The 18,855-nt window shown below is 46.7% G+C and overlaps 1 protein-coding gene across 1 annotated transcript in view; it reads left to right on the top strand.

Annotated features, from left to right (window-relative positions):
- SSH3 (slingshot protein phosphatase 3) overlaps positions 1-18,581 on the top strand; it is a 207,182-nt gene extending 188,601 nt beyond the window's left edge. Inside the window, exons 11-14 of the mRNA XM_085651623.1 lie at positions 875-1,021; positions 6,593-6,793; positions 8,587-9,193; positions 16,231-18,581. Coding sequence (XP_085507749.1) covers positions 875-1,021; positions 6,593-6,793; positions 8,587-9,193; positions 16,231-17,052 — 1,777 coding nt within the window. The 3' untranslated portion in view covers positions 17,053-18,581. The remainder of the gene's footprint in view (positions 1-874; positions 1,022-6,592; positions 6,794-8,586; positions 9,194-16,230) is intronic.
- Positions 18,582-18,855: the final 274 nt, after the last annotated feature.

Consider the following 18,855-nt stretch of genomic DNA (forward strand, 5'->3'; position numbering starts at 1 on the left):
TGAAAGTGCCACCCATACTCGACACTATGCAGCTCCGCCATAGCCAAGAGTTCAGTCAATCCCAGAAATCTCCCCCACCTCCCCCCAAGTCCACAGCAAACCCAGGGTTTTCTGGGAGCCTCACTCCATGCAGTGAAAGGGGATGCTTAAACCAGCAGCATCTTTACCACACTTTATGTTCTCTGACACTGAGAATAATACTGAAACTGTGGGGAATGGTGGAGCCACATAATGTGGTGATTTCTAATTTATTGGAAGAAATGTGATGGGATGACCTACAATGAACGTGAGAATGTTTAACAGAAGCTTGAGTCTGCAACTACCATTAAAATAACATGCACACAGATAGGGATGCTAAATTCTTTCCAGTGGCCGTGGTCGAGGGTTCAGTATGATTTACAATGCTCGTGCAGGCAGGGTCATAAGAAGACCACACGAGCCCAGCAGTCCTGATCGGTTGTCTGTAGCCAAGAATTTTGTTCTGATGGAATAAATACATGACCATCCTCCTCATCCTCTGCCAAGCATGGGTGGTCCTCCCTTCAGTCCTCAATCATTCATTCTTGGTGATTCTCTAATACCATCAACCAATGGGAGTCAGTCAAACAGCATTCACATCATCCAACAATAGTAGTTTTCTCTGTCACATTTTCTCAACCAGTTGTGGTCCAACTTCTTGTCGCCTGTCAATCATGGTTCTTCCTCTTTCCACCCACCATCAAATAATTATCCTCCTCCTTTCCCCATCACCCAATCGATTCATATTTCTTGTCTCCCAGTCTTTGCATCTTCCTTTTCTCTTGCATGCCTACTATGTGTTTCTCCCACATCTTCTCATTTCATGCCTCTCCCCACCCTCTGCTTTTTCTACCAGGGTCAGTCACATAGTTAACGTGACGCGAGAGATCGATAACTTCTTCCCAGAGTCCCTGAAGTACCTAAACGTGCGAGTATACGATGAGGAAACGACTGACCTTCTGTCACACTGGAAGGAGACCTACCGGTTCATCTCCAATGCCCGGTGAGTATGCATCATACCACACCTGTTAAGTGGTTCTCCTAATGACGGGACTTAGAAACTGTACGGCACCCTCGGCTGTAGAGTTTGACCACAGCAACTTCCACCCAACTTTGGAGAGGATGAACAATGGCAGCCAGCCAATACAAAGCACTGCATCTTTTGTAACCCTACCTGGAAAGGATCAGATTGGTAGCTTTGGATAGTGCAGTGTTAGCACAGCAGCATCAAGTGCTCATATCTCTAAGGGATTTATAATTACATGTGATGTGGTACGTGGTTTTATGAAGATCCCATTCACCATAGTTGGACTCTTGTTGGTGACTCAAACTAGAGCCGAAACATTCCTTTATGGTAAAGCAAAATAATGAAGTGTTTCTGAAAGGTCAACTGAAACTTAATGGAAAGTGTACATATGAGGAAGGCGGTCTGTTTCCAAGACCAGGTGGACCCTGCCGCCAACTTGATTTGTAGAAAGGTGGCACTCCTCCAAAACCTGGTCGGTGAAGGATCAAAATATTTGAGTAGAATTTTCAGAACTAAGGCGGACGTACACTGTAGCAAAGTGGGAGTGCAGCACCTCACCTGTATAGCTTTTGGTTGGTGAGGGACGTGGCATGTACCATGCATGGTTCTATGTTATAGGCATGCCGTGACTGCCCCTGTTTAGGGTGACTATTGGCCAAGTAGGGGTGGCCTGGCCTCAAATGTGGGGTGGTTGATTCTGATGCCCTAGAGCTCGTGTTATGATGGCTCTAAAAACTGGACCTAGTTAAGCTCCTTCAGCACTTGACCCTCATTTGTAGCAGTTGTAGGAGAAACAATAGGACAGGTAGTAGTGGTTCTACAGACCGCACTTCCTTTGTAATATGCCACAATTGTGAAGAGGTCTATGTAGTATCATCTGGGTGCTTTCTTGGCACGCATGCACCTTACTACCATGGAAGCATAAAACACAGTAGTACAAAGTACATCTGTGTACACATGAGAAAAGAAAATCTAACCTTGGGCGGAGTTCGCGAAGTTGCACTACGCGGCAGTACGATAGAAAAATGCAGTTTGCGGTGATTGCACAGTGCCGGATGCTTGTCCGTCCTGTGCAATCGCTGCGCGTGGCACCATGCACAGTGCAAGTGGTCCCTGCTTTCCTTTTCCGCCGCTCAAGTAGATTTTTACTCGAGCAGCAGCTTTCTCAACGCGAACGGGTAGTTTCTCAATGCAGCTGTCGTGAGAATATGCGGCCACTCGCAATGAGAAACCTGACCCCCCCACGTTGAGAAATCTCGCCGGGATGTTGATTTTCCACGCTCGCGCTCGCCAAGTTTAGTTTAGTTTGACAATTTATAAAGCGCGCAAATACCTAGGGGTGTCCCGGCGCTGATGTTGATGACGCTGAACTTGATGTTGACTATCGCGAAGGAGGAAAAATCTCGCCAGTAGGTTGATTTTCCTTGCACGTGGTCCCCAACTTGACGTTGACAAACGCAAGTGAGGAAAAATACTCTGCTACGTGAAGCGGAGTTTTTGTATCTCCGCGTAACACGGAGTGGAGGAAACTCCGTGAGCGGAGTTCACCGCCCAGGGTTAAAAAATACCAAAGCACTCCCAATCTCTGTCAGAAAAAACAATTTCAAATCTTCATATTTTATCATCGTATAGTTATTCACTCTACAATTGAAGACAAGAGCTGAATGGTTGTTGAGCGTAGCTTGTATTGTAATCAGTAAAAGAAAGCTAACACGCGTTTCATCACGCAGTGGCTTCTTCAAGGCTACATCAGCAATTGAGTCATCTCAGCAAGTGTAGTGATATTCGAAGGTCAAGATTTTTCTTTGGAGCTACGTAGTTCAATTTGGGACATGAAACCTATTTTGTCATTTTGTGGTATTAACTGCGGCAAGTAGTCCCAATGTTTTTCTTATATTTAAAAAGTAGGCGTCCTTAAGTGCGAATATTGTCCGCAAAGGATTGTCCTGTGGCGTAAGCCTGGTTGTTTATGATGTTGATAGTACGTGACTAGTTCAGGCAGAAGGAGCCATAATAAGTCCCATGCATCTTAAAATGTTTGTTGAAAAGACGTTGCGATGTTAGTCTTGTAATAATAATCAGCTACAAGTTGTACAGATAAGACAGACCCAGAAGCAGTCATAGGCTTCTCAAGGAGGTAAAGTGGGTGCCTGGAACTTAATGACCACACAACATAAATAATGAATGTCCAGTTCTGTGCTTTCCTTGTAATAAAGAAAAGTGCTTTAATGCACACTAGAATGAAAGACTACTCGCCGATTGGACACCATGCACTTTGGTGTTCTGTTGGCATGCTCAGCTTGTACTGTGTCTCTATCCACTACCAGTCCTCCCCCATGATCCAGGCTTGGTTTCCTCCTGGGTCATTGCCATCCGTGGCTTCTGATATAATAGTGAGATTATGGTTTAGGTGCATTTGACCCCCCAAAATAATCAAGCTCCGTGTTTACTGCACAGTTTCAGTTTATAGTCTTACTGCACTTGTTGAATCAGCCTATGTTGGCTCTGGACAGCTGCCCGTCTGTCTCTCTCTCTCTGTCACTCCCTCACATGCCTTACCCTCTCTCCTAAGGGGGGGACACACAAGCTTACAGCTTTATTCATGTACCCACTATGCCCACTGGACCTACACTCTGGCAGTGAACCGGGCAGGTGCAAAGTCTGCTGTCCAGGAACACTGCGGCCCAAATGGCACCTGCGAGGGATTTCTCAGCACTTGAGGGTCTCGACAGTGGTCACAGATGCTGCCTCGCCTGGCTGTTCTCACAGTGGGTAGGTGAAGCTGTGTACAAGGCCGGCAGATGCAGCCTCAAACATTGCCATGAAGGCGAACACACAAGCCAAATACTTTGGGTAGAGGCAGCCCCACACAGACTGGTTTCTCCAAGTAGATTCAACCCCCACAGGCCAATGACTTCTCGAAGGTGAATCCAAGCACAGGCAGGATCTCAGGTGAGAATCGGCCACACACAGGTCTATTACTTGATCATATGTTCACATCCCTACCTGGGCCTCAGCAGCGTCCGTTGTGATCGTTGTAGTTTGTCTGAAACTAGCAAGCAGAGACCTCAGGCCCATGGACACTAGCATCCACAGGTCGTTTTCCTTAGTCCATCTCTGAGTTCCCCACAGAAACATGGTGTATGATGCACCTTGCTCTTCGTGGACAGACACTCCTCCTGTCTAGTTAGCATTTCCTTCTTTAGGTAGGTAGGCAGGCTTCTAGGCCTTCAGGACAGCTCCACCGCTTCTCCAGCAAAAGATTCAGATTGCAGGTGATGTCCCTCACCTCTGAGAAGCAGGCACTCCGGCAGAGTCTGAGTACTCTGTTGTCACTCCCTTCCTTCGGTCATAGAAGACCTATAAATAGACCAACTAGTGAGGTATTGAGGTTCCTCTTCTATACACAGAAATCCAATGAGACGCATCCACTGTCTTCAGCTTCAGAACTGGTTTGGGGTACCTCAGGTTGAAAGTATTCTTTCAGGCTGCTTTCCAGACACAGCATTTTAGTAGAGTGATGCTTCTCACAGCAGCGTAGCCTCCAGGATACGTCACCCACAACAGAGACACAAAGAGGTATGAGGCTTCTGCACTTGGATGTCATTAGCCAACTAAAGGAGTTAATCAGGAAAAGACAGAAGGGCAGGCCTCACCTCAAGGCTTCTTCACCTTTCACAAGAAAGTCTGCAGTTCCCACACACCGCTCCTGCCATTTACCAAATCGCAGTGCTCAGGAAGACCAATTAGCAGCTCCTTGCTAGCAAAAGGCCTACCAAGCCCTAAAAGTCAGGTTCAACATATGACCCAGACAGGACATGTACTTTGCATGTCCTGACAGTAAAACATTCAAAACTACAGTTTTTATGGTGGAAAGACTTGGCAATTGGCAAGTACAGAGTTACACACTGACCCCTCAGCTGTGCTAATTTCTGAATTGTGCGACCAAAGTGGGCACTCCAAAGTATCAAACAACTAGTCCCATTAAGCCCCGCTTGGATCTCAAGTCGAAACTAATGTGACTGGTTGCAGTGTGCAGCTTCAGCCAAGCTTCCACATTAATGTCTTTAAAACTCCTGTCTCTTCCCGGGCACCCATTGAGCCTGCTCCACGAGACACCTTTCTGCCTTCCTGGAGAGACGTGCTAACGACAGTCCGGATGGAGAACAATGAGGGATTGCAGGCTAAGGGATGTGTCCCCTCCCTCCTACAGAAAGCCACTTGGGTGTTAGCCTCAAAAGGCAGACTTCAAAGGTGAAGCTGCCTTTGAAATGCAGATATGTGGCACGGCTGCCCAATTATTGAGGTGGGCAGGATGACGCAGGAGGTAGAGAGGGGAAACCAGTTGCCAAACCAGCTGCCCCAGGGGTGTGTAACCCTGAGGTAGCAGCACCCAAGGGGTGGGCCAGCGAGGTCTCAACATCTAGTGAGTGAGCAGAATGGTGCATCCTGTGATAGCCAGATGCCACACTTCGCAGTAAGTAGTCACCAGGTTGGACGAAACCTGTTAGCTCACTGGCTACCAACTGCATCTGCCCTGAGGGCAATATCCGAGCATATAGGGGGCATCCCTGGCACCAAGACCTCGGATCTAAACCGACTCGGAAGAAGTACCCAAGCAGGACTGCCCTGCTGCACCAAGTGACCAACAAGGAGAGACTGCATAGTCGAAGACTGCACCTGCTGCCCCTGTTGGCTAGCGAAGAGAGGTGCTGTGCATGCCGTTGTCTGCTCAGGGAGAAGGAGTCTCCAGAGCCCAGTCAAGTCTATATACTCCAAGGGCCAGCCGACTGGTCTCCTATTCGTAGCACAGGGACACAACAGCTGAAGAAGCCTGCTGGGGCCGTTTGTAGCCCAAAGGCTTTAAGCCTCTACCACCGCCGCCGTGCAGCCCCAAGGGCCAACACCCAGATGCACAGTCGCACCAGTGTCAGCTGAAACTGGGAGTGCTGTTGAAGGGTTGCTGGGGCCCTCAGAGGGTGAGCTATCTACCCAAAAAGATTGGACTGTGAGAATGGACGACTGGTAGTTCAATGGTGACTGAACTTCGGCAAGACTGGAGAGGACTTCGTGGGATGTCGACCCTGCAACCAGGACCCTCTCAAAATCTTTGTGGACTGAGGAATTCCTGCAGGAAGACCCCCTTTGACCGCAAAGCATCCACAGGATCTTTGGAGCATCTTCAGCCTCCTACATCCCTTGCATCAGGACCACTCCATAGGAATCCACTGCAATGCGGATAAAGTGCTTGGAACTGCTGGAGGACTGCGCCTTCTGTGAATGTAACTGTTCTGTAGGACCTTGCTGGTTCCCCTGTCTAGCTCCATGTCAGAGTTGTTTGCCCCAAGTACTTTTATTGTATATTCCTGTAGTCTTTTATTTACACGGCGGGGGAGTATTTTAATTTAGAGCATGACATTTACAGGACTGATGCAGCATGGGGGTCCTTTTGGTATGCAGTCCTGTTAAAACTGCGTTTTGGTTATTTTATGCTACAGTATTACCCACTGAAAGAAGGCTGTGGTGTTTTGTCATTCTGATTGACAGGAAGCAGAACACGCGGGTCCTGGTGCACTGTAAAATGGGTGTCAGCCGCTCCGGCTCCACGGTGATTGCGTACGCCATGAAAGAATATGGGTGGAGTCTGGAAGAAGCTCTGCGCTACGTGAAGGAGAAGAGATCCATCGTCAACCCTAATCCTGGCTTCATGAGGCAGCTCCTAATATACCAGGGAATTCTGGATGCAAGGTAATGTGCCAGGGAACTATGTATCTGTCTGGCACCATTCTTAGGGTTTTGGCATAAAATGTCATGCATCTGCACTGAGGTGTCTGTGGATATATATGTGTATATATATGTATATGTGTATGTTTGTGTGTATGTTTACATATGTATCTGTATGTTTTCGTATGTATGTGTATGCGTATGTATATATGTGTATGCGTATGTATATGTAGACATATGTGTGTGTATGTGTATGTATATGTGTATATGTATATAAGTGTATATGTACGTAAATGTATGTATATGCATGTATATGTATGGCTATGTGTATGTGTGTGTATGTGTGTGTGTGTATATATATGTGTGTGTGTGTATGTATATGTGTGTGTGTGTGTATGTATATGTGTGTGTGTATGTATATGTGTGTGTGTATGTATATGTGTGTGTGTATGTATATGTGTGTGTATATACTGTTCATGAAGCCTCTATATATGTGATATAATGTCAGAAAATGTAGGGGGTACCGGATTACATATACTGATATTTGTCTGAAAATAATGGATGTCATGACAAAGAAATGCAACAGTGAAGAATACAAAATCATTCACCATTACTGACTCTTCACATGGGTGACGATGGTGAACCCAAACCATGGAAATAAGATGTTTTGCCTTTCCCTGAAAATGTACACTTTACCTTACTCCACCGCTAACCCATACCTTTACTTTAATCATAGCAACCACCCTATCCCCTATTTATAAGACTTACCCTCACTTCAACCTTAGCATTTTTTTAATTGTTACATTTTTAAAAAAAAACATCTAAAATATATATTGTTTCAATATTCATTATATTTCTTTTCAATACTACTTACAAATTGTGCTTTTCCCATAAATCATTTTGGATTCTTCATTGAGGTATTTGTTCCTTATGGATTCTTTATTTTCACACTAGACCTGATCTGTGCTGTTCTATCTGAAGAGAGGAATAGGCCGGGCGAGAGACTCCCTGCATCAGTATGACACAATGCCCAAAGAGAGAAACATGCCAGCTCTGGCTACCCGCTATCTGACATTCCTTACCCATGGAAGAAACCGAGCCAGCCTAAATACCCCAATCTATGATTTGAAGCCCCTGGTGGGGGTAAGACAAAGACCTTCGTTCCATGAATCAGTATAACCGTCGAGCCAATGCGAGAAACAGAAAACCAGGCCGAGATACGTTTTATCTTTGATTTCCAGCAAAAGGATGGCAACAGGCCAGCCCTAGATATCCTGTGTCTTCAAGCCCCTGGAGGTGGTAAGATCAGGCCCTCCACTCCCTGTATCTCTCCGACAGCGGCTGTAAACAGGCTGGCATTAGATGCCCCTGTATGTGTGATAGCCTATCTGAGGAGTGGACTAAGCTGGGTCTGAATCCTCTGTCTCTAGCATGTGGCAGGGGAGGCAGTAGGCGTGGGCCCTGGAGGCAGTAGGCGTGGGCCCTGGAGGCAGTAGGCGTGGGCCCTGGAGGCAGTAGGCGTGGGCCCTGGAGGCAGTAGGCGTGGGCCCTGGAGGCAGTAGGCGTGGGCCCTGGAGGCAGTAGGCGTGGGCCCTGGAGGCAGTAGGCGTGGGCCCTGGAGGCTGTAGGCGTGGGCCCTGGAGGCTGTAGGCTGTAGGCGTGGGCCCTGGTTTCTCAGCATCAGTGCAAACTCGTCTCTTGAAGGTACCAGTCTGTTCAGGCCCTTGATTCACTCAGTATGAACAGTCACTACCAGTGCATGTCCAGTATTCAACAATTGATCTACATTGCATTAAACCTAATTTCTTTCTCAACAGTAAGCAACGCCACAGTGATCTCTGGCAACGGAAGGCAAAATGTGAGAAGTCGGACTGCTCGGGTCACACGACGCAAGAGCAGTCTGAGGGCAACGGTGCCACGCTGGAGGATGCACCGATGAACCATCAGAAGCCGAGCCCCATCGAGGAAGAGGAGAGTTCTGAGACGGAAGAGAGTGAAGAGGAAGAGCCCCAAAAGTCTCCTCCTTACTGTTTCCGCCCTCTTGAGGGCTTGGAAGTGGAACTAGGTTACTTGGCCATGGAGTCCCCCGGTGGCCATTCTGAGCAGCTGGCACAGGCCTCGCTAGACGAGGCGGCCCAACCAAGCATCTGTGTCCAGAGGATGGAGGAAGAGGAGTGCGAGTCGGGGAACGTCTCCGATGACTCCAATGCAGAGGAGATCATGAGCCACTTTGGTGGAACCCAGCATGGGTCAGGGCAGCCTTCGTCCTTGGCAATACCTGTGTCCCCCCTCACTCCCCGTCGTCAGAGGATCAACTTATGGTCGGTGATGAGATCCATTAGTGAAATGGAGACCTCCGATCAGGAGGCCATGCCGCGATCACCAGCCGAGAACGTGAACAACAGCAACAGCGCAGTCGCAGAGGTAAGCAGACCCTGACCTAGATGCTAATACAAAGAGGCACCAGTGGTACAGCAGTCGCACATCCCTATCTGTAGAGCAGTACAGGATAAGTAAACCAACAGCGGTGCTCCAAACACTATAACACACCTGTTGCCACTATGTGTGTATCTGGACCAGAGAAACCAGTTCCCAGGCACGAACAAAACAAGTAATAGCAGAGCGCTCCTAAAGTGTATGAGATATTAGATGTATTGGTCTTGGTCAATCAGTATAATTATTCATATACTTCAATGGAAACCTGTTTTGTGCAGTTGAACAATATAATTAAACACCGACCGCAACTACAGATCTGTTAGATATGCTTCATAGATGGTTTCAGCCATCTGGGAAGCACCTCCAACCTATCTGTACTTACTGTCCTACATGGTTTGCGTACTAGGAGTGGAGGCTTCAGCAGGTCAGCAGAGCAGGGCTCCAACGCAGCAGTGTGCCTGTTCACATGGGAGAGTGCAGTGCTCTATGCTTGGATAGACGGACACTGGCAAATAGGTAACTGGCTGCAGCACTGAAAGGGGGCAGGATGCTGCCTGCTAGGAGAGGACGACACTGGCTAAACTCTGTGTGAAAGAGAGCTAGTGCTGCAGGCCAGGGACAGGACTACTGGCTTTGGTGTGCACGGGTACAGGACTGAGAGGGCAGCAACACTGCAAGATAGGATGAGCAAGCTGGCACAGCTGCTTGTGGGTGAGTCCTGGGATGGTAAGGATGCTGCAAGCCATGCTACAGGGGCAGCATCACAACTGTATATATGCACAGTGCAAGGATGGTGCGCTGTAGGCCACAATGCAGGGAGACGAGTGCAGTTGTGGGCAAGCACGATACTGGGAGAACAGGAAAGCTGCAAACCAGGAAGAGGGAGATTGGCACAGCTGTGTATAGGCCTAGTATGTGAGGGGCAGGAATGCTGCAGGTTAGGAGGAAGAGAGATGGGCACAGCTGTATGTGGACCCAGTACTCTAGGGGTAGGAGCGCTGCAAGAGAGAGGGTAACTGGTGTTGGCCCAGTACTTGAGTGTCCAGGGGTGCTGCAGGCCAGGATAGAGAGAAGTGGACACCCTGTGTGTGGGCCCACTACTTACACACTGTGGCAGATGCAGGCCAGGCTAGATAGGTGGGGCCACTATGCATGGGTCCAGTGCTAGAGAAACAGTCAGCTATGGTATAAGATTATTAGCAGGACTTTTCTTGATCTCAAAACTGGAATAGCAGTTGCTGCACAAGGCTGGAATGATGTAGACTGGTGTGTTGCTGCAGGTCAAGAGTAAGGTCAATTTGCAGAGGTGTGCTTCGATCACCATGCAGGAACTGCAGGAGCGGCTACAAACCAAGCCTGAGGATCAGGGGGTTGAATGTCCTGCAAAATTCCAAACCTTTACCTCCAGGTTTCCAAACCACCAATCCAAGGGGAATGCTCTTTCACTAGACTGGTCTGGGATATTTGCATATGACTTTCCACCGATTCTCCTGATCCGCAAGGTACTGGACAAGGCCAGACAACCTGGTACAACGCTCATTCTCATAGCCCCACAATGGGCCAGACAGACCTGCTGGAGATGTCCAAAGGGCGCAGGATCCTAATAAAAGCAGAACAGGATTTTTAAGCAATGCAAAACGGCAGAGTGTACCACCCAGAACTAGCAACACTCAGCCTAGCAGCATGGCTCCTGAATACCTAGAATTTGGTCAGCTACAGCTACACCCAGGACCACGGAAATCCTTAGGGGGCAGGAAAACCGAGCACAAGAAAATGCTACACAGAAAAATGGAACCGATACATCCACTGGTGCATGGATAACAGAAGGATGGAAATGAAAACAGACCAGGAAACGGTACCAACATACCTCACACACCTCTTGCACAGTGGACCGACCTACACGTCTATAAAGGTACTCCTAGCCGCAATGGCCGCTTACACCAGAGGTACATCAGGAAAGAGGCCTCTTCACACTTTCAGCAGTTAAAAGATTCCTGGAAGGTTCAAAAGGGATGGCTCCACCTATGTGGAGCTTAAGCTCAGTACTAACACAATTGATGACCGAGTCTTTTGAACCTATGCACAAGGCAGATCTAAAGCTTCTAATCCTGAAAACAACCTTTCTAATAGCAATCGCATCACTAAGCACAGTCAGCGAGCTACAGGCACCGACGATACTAGAACCATCCCTGCAAATCCTTAAGGTCAAAGAGGTCCCCAGGACAAATCCACAGTTCTACCAAAGGTGGTAGCACAATTCCATGTCAACCAAAGCATACAACTAGCAGCCTTCTTTCAAAAACCAGGCACCAGCAGAAAGAGCCCTCCACACAGTAGACAAGCGAAGGGCACTAATGCACGATCTGCTAGAAACAAACTATTTTCATAAAGGAAACCAATCATTCGCCTCCTTTGCTAGGGCAAGCAAGTGATCACCGGTAACCAAGGGAACAAACCCAAAATGGATAGTGAAGACTATCAAAGACTGTTACACTATAGCAGGAAAGACCTAAAATGCATGTCCTAGAGCGCACTCAACCCGGAAGAAGGGCACAATACTTGAATTCCTAGCAAGCACAAGCATTGATGAAATCTGCATGGCAGCAACCTGGGTATCACCACACACATTCACAAAACACAACTGCATGGATATCCAAATGAACAGGGAGGCAGAGGTGGGACAGTAGGTACTACAGCACCTGTTTGCCAACACATCAACATTTTAACCCAACCAACCCACTGAACAGGATACTGCTACATAATCTAATGCACAGCATATGAATCCAGAAAAGGATTCAGGCTGCTTCGGATTTTCATGTGTCCCAGCCGCCTCCCCAGAAATAGGAGATGAAGCAAACCGGTGGGAAGAAAGACTAATATTGGGGAAAAGAGAAAAAAAAATCTGAAGATGGCAATCACGCACAGGAACTTCCGGGGTGTGAAGAATTTTCTGAATTAACATGCAACCCACCCGCCTCTCCGAGAATGGGAGATGAAACAAACGGGTGGGCAGAAAGAAAAATATTGGGAAAAGAGGGGGGAAAAAAGAATCTGAAGATAGGGACCATACAAAGGAACTTCCATGGTGCTGTCTAACATCACACAAGGTATGGACTAACCACCAAATGGTGGTCGACAGTGCTCACAAAAAAAGGACAATTGCAGACCCAACTAATAGATCGCAGGATAATGCACAGCATGTAATCCCAGGAAATTCTTCATGCTGCAGAACTACTCCTACTAGTGAGTAACTATTTAGTTAATATTTCTAACGTGGCCACAAGGTCCACTGTGCTGGGCAATTCTCCTGCTCCCATAGCCAGAACAAACGTTTCAAGCTTAGTTGACACCCACTCTTTGTCGAATTATCATACTATCTGCACACATTTTTCTATAGCCTTTGTCTCTTTTCTGGTAGACTGATCATCTCATACCAGGCTGCCTGAGCCCTGAAGTTCCAAGCCTCTTTCCGAACATGTCCTTAAAGAATGAACCCGCTTTGGTATATACTAGAGTACCTGCATGTGGATTATTGGCCTTTGAAGCAGGACGCACTGGTTTGCCCAATGAGCTTTCCATCTCTGAGCTGAGATCTGAATCTATTGCTGACGCCATGGATGGAGCGGAGTCGCGTCATACAGTAAGGAGTTTTACCAAGTAAACCGCACAGTATATAGTTAACCTGGAGTGGCATATCAAATGATTATATCGGCTTCAGCTTTTCTACGCACAGGTGCTATGTGCTTGTAACGTGTGAGTTGTAATCCATTCGATGGTGACAAGGGGAAGACGAGAACAAAACTGAATTCTCAGAAAGGAAATACCGCAACTACAACACGCCAACTACAACACGCCAACTACTAACACTACATATGCGTCACTAGAAGAACAACACTTCCAGACATCAACACTTTATGTACCTATTTATTGTATTTATTAAAGTGCATTTATCCAAAGGATGGTAAAAATAACATAAAAAAATACTGCAAATGTTTGACTAGTACATGCTCCTTTAACAATGTCCGCAGAGTCAATAAATTGGGTGTAATTGAAAAAGGAAGGAGTGGCCAATAATTCAAAGATCAAATAGAGACCGAGCACAAAGAGGATGCTGTACTGATTAAAACATCAAAGCAGAGTGCAAAGGCCGAATTGGAGAATCAGGAGAAATTGAACTGCATCATCTGGTCGACCCAGAGAATGATAACCATTACAAACAGTACAGAGAAGGTGAAATTGCCAGTGAAAGAAGAGAGAAAGCCGGAGCGGTTGACTTATAGAAGGTGACATTGGGGAATAGAAAGCAAGAGAAACCAGCATTGGCAATGCCAATAGGTCTGGTTTATGAATGTTCTGTCAAGCCAGACTTAAAAATCCATGTATGCTAATGACTGCCTTCTCCTCTCTGTGCTGCTGCCATAGAAAAACATAATAAAATGATCACAGCTGTGGGAAGGCCAAGCACTTTCTTTGTGAAACCTCACAACTTCAGCCCAATCAAAATATTTAGTCGTAGCTCCCAACATGTGGGTGGAGCACAAATCCGCTTGTGGTGTTTCTAACATATTTGGCTGGCAACAGCTGCGCTGTCAAGCCAGACCATAAAAAGTGGATTAGCACAAGCGTAATGAATACATTGAAAAGGTATATGAGATCTTTAAGAGAGACCACATATAAAGAAGACCCACAATTCAAATGGATAGGACTAGAGCAAAAGCAATTACAGGGAGGAAAAGTTTATGAAAATCACAAAGATGAAACCCAAGTGTGTTAACTGGTGCAACTTGTGGCGCAAAGTTCCAGTAAGAATAGTACAGTATGTCCAAATTAGGAGCATTTGCCAAGTAGGGTTTAGTAATAGGTAGGAGTAAAACCAGAGGAGTGGAAGGATGGAAAGTGTGAACAGGAAAGAGACAAGTCTTATCCACGAAAATGAGACTCAAACCTCGAGCAAAGATAACGAAGAACTTAGGAATAGTATGAACAGAGGGAAGAAATGGATCCAGAACAAAACCTTGAACTCCAAATTGAACGGGATATTGTGTAGAACAAAATTCTTTCCAGGAATCTGAGTGAGCGCTACAAAAGTGAAGAAGAAAACCAACTAATAGCGCACGCCTTAATACCCACGGACGAAAGAAGACAGCAGAATAGTGACCCACTGTGCCAAAATCATCAGAGAGCACTAGAGGGATTAGAAGAAAGGATTGCTCCTTATCACAGGACTGTAGAAGAACATTCAAAACAGAGAGCAAAGCAGCTTTAGTGGAGTAACTTAGACAAGAACTAGATTGTGGAGGACACAGAAGATTGATTGTGAAGAAAGAATGGTAACTCAGAAGACACAATGAGTTCCAAAATGTTGACAGATATGGAAGCAGAGAATTCACTCTGAAATTAAAAATAATAATTGGGATCAAGAAAGTTTCTTCACTTGCAGAAATATGGTGGTCGACTTAGAGGGAGAAGGAAAAATCCCATAAGAAAGGGAAAGTTTAAAGAAAGAAACTAGGTAGGAAACAAAAAAGAGGAAATCCAGATTTTACCAGTGGTTGGGAAAGATCAGCTGGAGAGCCAGTGAGCCTGGTAGCCCTACAGGCGGGCCAGGACCTCTGACTCCGAAACTGAACAGCGAGAATGAATAGCGGAACTATCATAACTCAATCATGTTCTTCGGGCATACAAAAGGAGAAGGTGCCCGAATAGTTAATATTTTTGAACTGAAGTAGGTTGTTAAGTTCACGAGTGAGGGACCAGGCGGAGAAAGGAAAAGTTAATAATTGAGTCTAAAATAGACAGCTAGAGTCATGAGCCTGCTATGTAATTCCTTCCTGAAAAATGTATACCTTGGCAGGTTTAAGCAGTAGAGCCAATCCCCCACAGGCTGCCAAAAAATAGGATAACTAGTCAGCAGATGTATACTTGTGCCATAAATAGAGATGTCTGTGTAAGTTTGATGTAGTAAAAGATTCAAGCGACCTGGATAGAGAGTCCGCGAGAAGATTGGTCAAGAGGAAGAGCAGTAAAGTGTTCAGTTGAAAATAGTATGTTCAAAGTCTCATGAGCAAGTTGGGCTGCAGACACTTTAGCACCACAACAACAACATTGATACAGTACTGTAACACAACCACTAGACTACCTCCACCACAGCACCCTCAATGCAGCTTTAGAACTACACCTATATCAATGCTCAATATTTGATAATGGACACTGGAAAGTGATTCTGAAGCTTTTTTTTCTACATAAAGAGGAAGTTGCCACACTTGCCACATAATTTAGCATCTGCTGTGTGTAGCTTGCCCTTCCTTATCTGTTGTCTTTGAAGGCGCCCAATTTTTTATTTGTGGTAGTTCTTCACCCCAGAACTGCATCTTTCTGCCTATCAATCTTAGATTTAATGGTTGTCAGATGGGTTATTGCATCACAAATGTGACGTATATCCCATCGGCCATACTACAAGTACATTATATCCTCTGCCACTTGTAATAATGCAAATAGGTTATTTGTCGCGTTTGTGACTGAGTATCCCATCCGCCGAGCTCTAAATCAGCGCCGTAGCTCTGGATTCATGGAGGGGCCACTGTCCCTTGAGTGTCAGCTCAGTAGACAGAGCTGCACTAAAAGATTACCACCGCTGTGTGGTTCCCTATACTGTACTGGCAGGAGCTACTGCCGGGCCGAGCTGCACTGGAAGGGCTGTGTGTAGGCCTCTGTACAATATGAGCAGCAGAGCCGTGGCCCAGGTTTGAGCTGCAGGGACAGATCTGAGGGCAGGTAAACTGGGTGTTCAGAGCGGGGGTGCATTGATGGCTGCATTTAAGTTCACAAAAGTGCTACTTTAGGGGAGCAGTGAGGCGCATTGGCAGCTGTGTGTAGGCGGTGTAATAATAGAGGTTAGGGGTTAAAGGTGAGAAAGATTGTGATACAAAAACTGTGGCTCTAAGATGTTGGAGGTGGGGGGGGGGGGTAGTTCAAGATGAGGTCCAGTTAAATTTGAACAGACGTTTAAATGTCTTTCTCTCCAGGTGTTTGAATCCCTGCCAAGTGAAAACCCCATTGGAGAGCAGCCCCCGTTCGCTGATGCGCCTGTACCACCAATCAACTTAGAAGAGAAGAGTGAGGGTGTGCCAAAGACCATACCCGCAAAGCCCAGAGGGAAGAAACGCCTGCCTAGGCAGACCAGGGCCTTGACTGACAAGGAGCCTGGTACCCACCCACACCGCCACCATTTGGGTGGCAAGGCATTGCCACGACACAAACTTGGGGACAAGAAGCTTCTGAAACAGGTCTCCTATCAGCCCCAGGTTGGGAAAGTGCGCAAGCAGGCACGAGTCCTGGACCGGCTGCGACAGAACCCTCAGGGCATCGGCCCAACGGACTGGCAGAACTGTGGGGGTGCCGGAGCAACAGCTGACGACGTACTGCCAGGGTCAAGACCACAATTGAAGCACTTGCAGTCTGTGGCAGAGCTCAAGAAGGCAGCCCTGGTGTCGCGACAGACCAAGGCCTTTGAGAGCTCACAAAGATTGCAGCAAGAGGAGAGGTCCAATTCTGAGTCGGTGGAAGAGGCTTTGCCATCGGTGCCGCAGGGCACAACTTTACCAGATCCATTTCACCCAAAGCTGGCTGTTGAGGTCTCCAATAGCCAAGAGACCGGTTCCAGCATCCCAGAACCCCCTGACCATCTCCTGGACAGTAGGGAGAGGGATCCTGCCATGTCTAAGCTAGAGAGATCTACATCAGGCCCCAGGAAAATGGTGCGCTGGGAAAATGTTGAGGTAGAGGAGATTTCACCCACCAAAAGCTCCAACGGCAACAAGGTTGGCCATGAAAATGGAGCCAGTTGAGAGGCGGGCCACAAAAGGCCCTTTGAAATACAGACTAGAGCCCTGTGCTTCTGGATCAAAAACTGCTTTCAATCCATCTTCAGATGACCGCACAGATGGTGGTGATACCTCAGGGGTGCGATAAGGTCAGACATTTGGGTCGCCAGGTTGAGGCAAATCGCACACATTCCGGGCTGGGATTTTTTTTTCCTTCTTTCATGCTGGCTGGGTCCTCCTGTAGCTATAATTGCTTGGAAGCTTTCTAAAAATCGCATTCCACCCCCTTGTCCCCTTTATTTCTGTTGCGCTTCTTCCACTTTCTGATATCTTTCCCATCTTCATACCCCCCTTCCCCCCCCCCCCCCCCCCCCCCCCCAATCTGGTGCTTCCCTGTCTTCTCTTGTGCCTGCCTCAGTCCCACTCACCAATTCTATATTTTGCATATCTTTTTCTTCTTTTCCTTTCTTCCTCCTTTTTTCCATGCCTCTCTTCCAGATTTTTTCTCTCGTTACACTTTTTCATCCTTCCCTATTTTCCCAGTTATCCAGTTCTTCTCTCTGCTTCTCACACATTCTCCTTTTTCTTCCTTCTTTCTTTGTAATTTCTTAATCTTTTCTTTTCCTTTCACATTTTCTGCTTTTATCCCTTCTTCTCTATCCCTCACATCTCCCCCTTCCCCATGTTTAATGTCCAAATTTCGCATTCACCTTTCCCAAACACAATCCTGTTATCTTCCTCGCCATTTCTGCTGGCACTCCAGCACACTTTCTGCACCACTTCTCACCTGCCCTTTTATTCTCTGCTTCTTCTCTGTGTTCTCTTGACTCCTCGTCTCCCACTGCCTGCACACATTACATACACACTTCACTCCTTTACCTGCTCATTTTTCTAACCACCCAGACCACCTATTCCTCCTACACTTTATCCAGTCATGCCTCTTTTCTTTCCATCTCTTTCTTTCCATTTTCATTTTTTATCAACCAGTAGCACTCAAATACATTTTTAACTGTGAATTGTGTTTTTATTAAGCACTGTCAAGGAGCAGAGATCACATCTGTCGGGTAAGTCTCTGTCACTCAGTGCATGACCCAAGGCTAGCAGACGACTGATATGGGCTCTGAGTGAGATGTGCAGAGGCCACAAAAGACTTTCTAAAAATACACCAAGGACCAGGGCATGCATTTCATACGTTTTATCCCAAAATTACTTTGCACATTTGCTTTCTTACCAGCTGCGGTTTGCAATCTTTGCAGATTTTTAGACGTGTGTGGTGGGGGGTGTGGGGGGGGGAGGGAATGGAGCTTTGTGTCTGGTCCTTGGGCTGAAGGGGTTGCATCAGGGCCACTGTGTAAGCACATTTCAGAAACCTGCTTGGATGGGCAAAGCCTTGGGAAAGGATATTTTAATCACAGCTGCTGGACTTTCATTTTATAAGACCACACCTGTATTCAAGCAATGCTGATGCTTTCGAATGTTCTCCTGCTTCCGTTATATAGAGTTGTTTTTATATTTATGGCCTATTCTTGCTGCAAATAAACACATTAAGTATTCTGCGTTGTCTATTTATCGCTCAAAGTCAGCACGCTGGAATTACTTTGACTGAGAAAGGCTTGCTTGGCCGTGGTGAGAGATTCTTGAATTCCAAAGGAAGGTATACACTGGGGCTGTGGAGAGATGTACACATCTGATAAGTGTCTTACAGTGGACTTGCTTGTTCAGGTAACCAAGGAACCCTGAAAGCACTTTCTGAGCCTCTCGAAAGTTTAGACCTCTCTTCCCTCCTATCAGCATTCACTGTTTTGTTCAAGCTACTGTTTTCTCGCA

Source organism: Triturus cristatus, chromosome 4_1, assembly GCF_964204655.1.
Source record: "Triturus cristatus chromosome 4_1, aTriCri1.1, whole genome shotgun sequence".
Taxonomy (NCBI): Eukaryota; Metazoa; Chordata; class Amphibia; order Caudata; family Salamandridae; genus Triturus; species Triturus cristatus.